At 43.0% G+C, this 6,581-nt stretch overlaps 2 protein-coding genes across 2 annotated transcripts; one reads left to right on the forward strand and one right to left on the reverse strand.

Moving 5' to 3' along the window:
* Window positions 1-810: 810 nt before the first annotated feature.
* Window positions 811-3,052, forward strand: LOC124370737 (piggyBac transposable element-derived protein 4-like). Its single transcript, XM_046829038.1, has 2 exons — window positions 811-955; window positions 1,524-3,052. The coding sequence occupies exons 1-2, from the start codon at window positions 811-813 to the stop codon at window positions 3,050-3,052; spliced, it is 1,674 nt and encodes a 557-aa protein (XP_046684994.1).
* Window positions 3,053-3,810: 758 nt separating this feature from the next.
* LOC124370727 (putative nuclease HARBI1) lies at window positions 3,811-6,354 on the reverse strand. The gene is made up of 2 exons (XM_046829028.1): window positions 5,877-6,354; window positions 3,811-4,912 (listed from the first exon to the last, which is right to left on the reverse strand). The coding sequence occupies exons 1-2, from the start codon at window positions 6,300-6,302 to the stop codon at window positions 4,091-4,093; spliced, it is 1,248 nt and encodes a 415-aa protein (XP_046684984.1). The 5' UTR covers window positions 6,303-6,354; the 3' UTR covers window positions 3,811-4,090.
* Window positions 6,355-6,581: the final 227 nt, after the last annotated feature.

Consider the following 6,581-nt stretch of genomic DNA (forward strand, 5'->3'; position numbering starts at 1 on the left):
GATTATAATAATGTAAGAAGAAAAGAGTGAGTTAAAACTAATTAACAAATATTTGTACTTACCTTTAAGAAATCTTCCTTTAGAACATCAAAAATAGCTGCACAAGTTTCTGGTATGATTTTTCCTAGTGCTTGCGGAGATATTGCACAACTAAACTTCAGATTCTCGTAGCTCCTACCACTGGCTAGAAACTGGAGAGTGGCTGCAAGACGTTCTTTTGCAGGAATTGAGGTTCTCAAAAGGCTATCTTCTTTTTCTATGTGCTCACACAGTCTTCCGAATAGATATTCAAAGCTTTCCTCGCTCATCCTTAGATAATTTTTGAAGTCTTGAGGCTCACTAATGGCAAGTTCAGCAAGAAGCGACATATGGCTAAACTTACTCCGGTCCAAAAACCATTTTTTAGACCACAAGCGTCGATCTTTTTTCTTCTTTTGTCGTTTCAGACAAAAAGCGCCAGCACAAACAGCTACACTTGTCTCGAAATCCATAATACAACTGACAAGACACCCAACCTGCTCGATCGCACGTTCGACAGTGTGGGGGTAAACGTCTAACTTGACAGGTTGGGCGTTGGGTACGACGCCAGGTCAGGTTGGGTGAAATGTTCGAAGGTGTGTGGGGGGCTTTAAGCCCCCCACAGACTGACGAGCATGCTCGTGACGGTGTTGGCGGCGAACATGCTCGCCCGTGTGTGGGGTCGACGAGCATTCCAACCGGCGAGCATGTTGGGCTCGGCGCTCGGCTCGTCGGAACAGGCGAGCCGAGCGCCGAGCCCAACATGCTCGGCCGTCTGTGGTGACGACCAACATGTTCGCGAGCATGCTCGCCGGTCACCCTCAGCTGGAAGTCTCGGTGTCATGTGGTCAGTGGGAATTGTTGGTGGGAATTGTTGTTATTTCGGTTGGCAACACTGATGTTTGTCAGTCGGAGCGTCGGAGGGCGGGAGAAAGAGGTCAGTGTGCTGTAGGCTATTGTTCTTGTTGAGGAAGTGGTGGCGAAGTGTAGCTTGTGCGGTTATAGTGCAGTATTGGTGATTTTTTATTTGTCTAGTTGACAATATGTCGTTCAGCGATAACAAACCATTTTGGACTGAATTTATAGAACTGTATAGGGAACAGCGGTGTTTGTGGGACGTGAAAAGTCCAAATTATTGTAACAAACATTTACGAAAGGAAAGTTTTGACGTGTTAACACATTCACTGCGGGTGACGAGCATGCTCGTCATGCGAACCTGGCGCGCCTGGCGGTGGACGAGCGAACTCGTCATACAGCAGCTGCTTTCATATTGCCCCAGTGTGAGCTGAGCAGTTGCCTGGGAAGGCTGTAACACTCATAGCGAGGTGTGCCAGTTTCGGTGAGTCAGTTGGTGTGATTCGTCCCCGGTTCGCCATTTTCGTTTGTTGTGTATGCTTTGCGATATTGTGTGAGTGGATTATAGTGTCTGTTGACTGTGTAAGTGTATGTACTCATAATGGAGGAAGACGATAATGTTATTGACGATAATTTTTCATCTGATGAAGACAATGAGTCGAGTTCGAACAGTTCTAGCGACGGTGAAGGCGGCATCCCCCACCCCCAGTGGGCTGACACGGCCAGCGACATGGCTGGTTTACGTGACCTGCCGTTTACTGGTCAACCTGGCTTGCTCGTTCCCATTCCAGGTGACAATAAACCAATTGACTGGTTCAATCTCCTTCTTGACACCGTGTTTTTAGAGAATATTATTAGACAAACCAACTTGTATGCCCTGGAACTATTTTGTGGCCCCACCACTACTCCCGCGTCTCGCATAACCAAATGGAAGGACTTAGTGTTGGCCGAACTAAGAACATTCTTAGGCCTTCTACTGTTGACTGGCAACGTCAGATTGAATCGATTGAACGATTATTGGAAAACTCATCGGTTGTTGAACTTTCCTATGTTCAAGGAGTACATGTCTCGAGATCGATTTCTTGGCATTTTGAGATGTCTGCATTATTCAAGAGTTGATACCCCTGATCACCCTGAACCTGCTAACAACCGGTCTTTTAAAATTCAAAATATTGTTGAATATTTCAACAATAAGATGCGACAGATCTATTATCCCGACCGTGAACTGACAATCGACGAAGAGATAGTACTGTGGCGTGGCAGACTGGTCTTCCGCCAGTACGTAAAGGGCAAGCGCCACAAATATGGGATCAAAATTTATTCCCTGAATGAACCCGAGGGACTCATGCTGCGCTTCCATGTTTACACGGGGAGTCATGACTCTTGTAGTGGCAAAGGTCATACCGTCAAAGTCGTCATGAAGCTGATGAGGGACTTCCTGGGGAAAGGCCATTCCCTGTTCATGGATAATTTTTATAATAGTTTTGTCTTATCATCCAAACTTTTACGTCATTCAACCTACACTACCGGCACCCTACGCATCGACAGACTCCATACACCTCCAGCGGTGAAGGCAAAGGCATTGGGCAAAGGTGAAACGATAGCAAACTATGCCCAAAGTGTCATGATTGGAAAATGGAGGGATAAGCGGACGGTGACCTACATCTCCACACAATATGACAACGAGATGGTCCAAACCACCAACCGGAGAAACCAAAAACGAACGCTGCCAAAACCAATCATGTACTACAACTCTTACATGAAGGGGACTGACCGCTTGGACCAAATGGTATCGTATTACCCCTGTGAGCGCAAGACCCTGCGATGGCACAAGAAAATTTTTGTGCACTTTCTCCAGGTTGTTGTTGTAAATTCTTTTTATCTGTACAACATGTACAACTCAGATAGGCTGTCCCTGTATGACTTCCGAGTTCGTGTACTTGAAGACCTGCTCCCTCCAAAGGAAGCCCCACTGCTCATCACACCGACTCGCAACAGCATGCATCGTCTCTCCAAATCAATGAAGCGCAAAGGAAACGGCAAGTCAGTTACCCGGAGGTGCCGCGTTTGCTACCAAGAAGGCAAGCGTAAGGAAACAGTATACTATTGTGCAGTGTGCCCTGACGAACCAGCTCTGTGTGAACTCGGTTGCTTTGATAAGTATCACGAGGGCAAATAAGTAGTTTTTAGACTTTGGCGGTGGGTGGGGATGTATATAGTTTTTTTCTAATTTTTACTCTGAGAGGGGGGAGTGTTAACTGTTTTTGATGTTGTATATTTTTCAAACTAGTATGTAATATATACGTGTAATTGATGTACTATCTACGTGTCATTCATGTACTATATACGTGTAATTCGCGAGTGTTTGTGCCGAAACCTAGTGCGCAGCGAGCACATACAACACGGTGACCGGCACCCGGTGCGGATGACGAGCAAACTCGGCACGGACATGACGTCAACCGTTCCGGCCAACGAAGCTTCCGGGATACCTTGGACAACCCTTTCGGCTATCCTGACTCCATTTTGGGTAAGTAAAAAAAAAAAAAAATCCCGCATTTTCTGCCACCAGTAATTTTGTCATCCGCAGTGAATGTGTTAATAGATAAATGTAAGGAAGTATTTGTTAAAGCTGATGAGAAGTTCGTCAAAGCGAAAATTGACTCTTTGCGTGCGTCGTTTCGACGAGAACTAAAAAAATTAAATGCCTCGAAAAGCACAGGGAAGGGACTTGACGAAGTGTATGAACCATCATTGTGGTATTTCGAGTTACTTATGTTTACAACAGATGTGGAAACGGCGAGGAAAGGTTTATCTTCGCTGCAAAAGATAGTTGCCCCGCCCGAAGATTCAGAAGATAACACTGAGATGACGGACGAAAACGTAAGTTGTAGTTTAGTTTAGTTTAAGTTGTAGTGTAGGGCAATTAAATTCATAAAGTAACATTTGAACTACTTTATTATTTTATTGACAATGTCAGATTTGACTCAAATAATTTTACAAACAAAAACTGAAACATATACTTACCAAGAAAGTACAACCAACTGTAGTAAAATGTGCATATATTTATAGTTAAACACATATTAAAAGCAAAGCACATCGTCATTATTTTCCATTTCAATTATTTACAGTGGACCATTAAAGAGGTAATGCATTGGGTTACCCTTGGCTACAACATATACATTACGCCCATCTGTTGTTTATTTTAGAATGTATAACATTAGCGGCGATTTATCATGCGCTCTTGAAACTCTACTTGTCCCTCGTTGTTGTAGAAGTCCCTGTAGTATTTTCGGATTGGTTCAGCCAGTGATGTTTCTTTCCCGGACCGATTGCGTTGCTTCATGCCTAAAAGTTGGCGAACATTCTTCCTCCATTCGCCTTCAGTGAGAACTGCAGTTTCCGTGTTTTCCCAGTCTACCGAACTAGGCGTCAAATAAGTTGAGCTTTTCCTTCGTAAATAATTGTGGAGTGCGCAGCAAGCTAAAATAATAACTTCAGTGGTTTCCAAGCTCGTCCTGATTGTTGTTTGCAATACTTGGAACCTATTTGCTAAAATGCCGAAGGCATTTTCAACAACTCTTCTTCCACGGCAAATACGATAGTTGAAAATCCTTTCATCGTGGGTGATTCCCTTATTAGTGTATGGCTTCATTAGGTTTTCTTTTAAGGGGAAAGCTTCATCTCCCAAAAAAACAAAAGGTAAACATACATCTCTGTTGTTTGGAAAGGTCGTTGGTGATGGCAAATTCAACTGGCCGTTTTCCAACTGTTGCCCAAAATCGGTTTCAAAGAGAACTCCCCCGTCAGACACCCGTCCATTCACTCCACAATTTACGTACATAAATTCATAGTTTGCGTTTACCACAGCCAATAATACAACGCTGAAGAAACCTTTGTAATTGAAGAAATACGAACCACTTCCAGGAGGTTGAAGGATGGCAATATGCTTTCCATCAAGAGCCCCCACGCAGTTTTCTACTTGCCAGTATTTTTTAAAATCTGTAGCAATATTCATCCAGTCGCTTTCATTCTCAGGCAACTGAAAAAGAAAAAAATATATACTACTATGTTTTGAAGATGTGTCGTTATAAGTGTACTATTTCCATTGTTCTTTCACAGGAGGCCGAGAACTCGCCCAGTATCCTGGCCAGTCCAGACGGAGGTTCATCCACCCCTGCTACGCCTACTAGTTCGCTCTCACAAACACCTGCTCAGAACATCAGATCACAAACATCAGACTCCGCGAGCAATGTACAACGGCGCCAGCGTAAAAGAAAAAATGTCTCGGAGTATGATCGAAAGAAAGAATCATTTTTGGACGTAGCAACCAACGCTTTGAATCAACATGTTAATGAAAATCAAGCATTTGGGAACAGTATCGCCTTCCAGCTGGAAGACATGGATAGACGCCAAAAGATATTTGCACAAAAACTTATTTCAGATGCACTTTTTCATGGTAAATTAGGACATTTAAATGAAAACTCAGTCATTCACTTAAACAACATACAGAACCCTGACAATTACGGACCAAATTGTTCACGTGGATTCGCTAATGTACAACCTACCACTTATCAATTCCAGGAATACAATTACGGGCAACAGAACTACCCTTTTCCCCAGCGATACTTACCACCACAACCACAACAACAACAGGCCGCAAACAATGCAATGTTTGTCAATGAATCTACTGCCGCCAAGGGGTCTACTACCACTGAAGTAGATGAAGAAAATTTAGGACAGTTCTTAAAATTCAACTAAAGTTCACAACCAATTACTTATTGAACGTTAATTTTAATGTTATAGTTCATATTGAGTAATACTATTTCTTTTTTTTTAAGTTGTTTCAATAAATTTGCTTATTAAACTTTGTTTTAAGTCATTTTACTTGCACCCGTTTCACCGTTTTACTCAACTGATCACTTCGATAGTTATTAGGCCTTGTATTATTAGCTGCATTTCAATTCGTATACGGTATAAGATTTAAAAACAAATGTTAAACTTACGTGCAGGTATTCCTCACGTAGAGCATTATAAATTGCAGTGCAGGTTTCTGGTATGATTTTTCCCAGCGACTGAGGCGAAATGGCGCAGCTAAACTTTAGGTTTTCATAGGTTCTGCCACTTGCTAAAAACTGAAGTGTCGCTGCAAGGCGCTCTTTACAGCTGATCGGCTCCCTCAAAATACTATTCTGTTTCACAATATCTGGAGAAATACGTCTAAGAATGTCTTCGAAACAATCTTCAGTCATCCTCAGGTAATTTTTATAATCATTTGGTTCATTTGATGCTAATTCTTGCAACAGTGACATGTGGCTAAACTGGTTCCTATTTTTAAGCCAATTCTTGCACCATATTTTACGTACCTTGCGTTTTTTCTCCTCCAAACAAACGAAACCCCCACAAAGGGCCACCACAGCGTTTGCATCCATTTCGCACCCGCACTGCAAAACTTGACTATCACACAGTACTGAGCGGCGACGGCGAGCATGTTCGCGAGCATGTCCGGTCGTGTGTGAGCAACGCCGAGCATGTTCGCGAGCATGTACGCCAGCATGCTCGCGAACATGCTCGTCAGTCTGTGGGGGGCTTTAGTTGATTCGGTTTTTTAAGATTAGGTGGGAGGGATACTGTGTTTTGTGAAGTTAGGTCACTACTGTTTGATATTTCTATTTCAGAATGTAATTGTTCAAATTTACGTTTAGCATTTG

The sequence above is a fragment of the Homalodisca vitripennis genome, unplaced genomic scaffold (assembly GCF_021130785.1).
Source record: "Homalodisca vitripennis isolate AUS2020 unplaced genomic scaffold, UT_GWSS_2.1 ScUCBcl_313;HRSCAF=2038, whole genome shotgun sequence".
In the NCBI taxonomy this organism is placed as follows: domain Eukaryota; kingdom Metazoa; phylum Arthropoda; class Insecta; order Hemiptera; family Cicadellidae; genus Homalodisca; species Homalodisca vitripennis.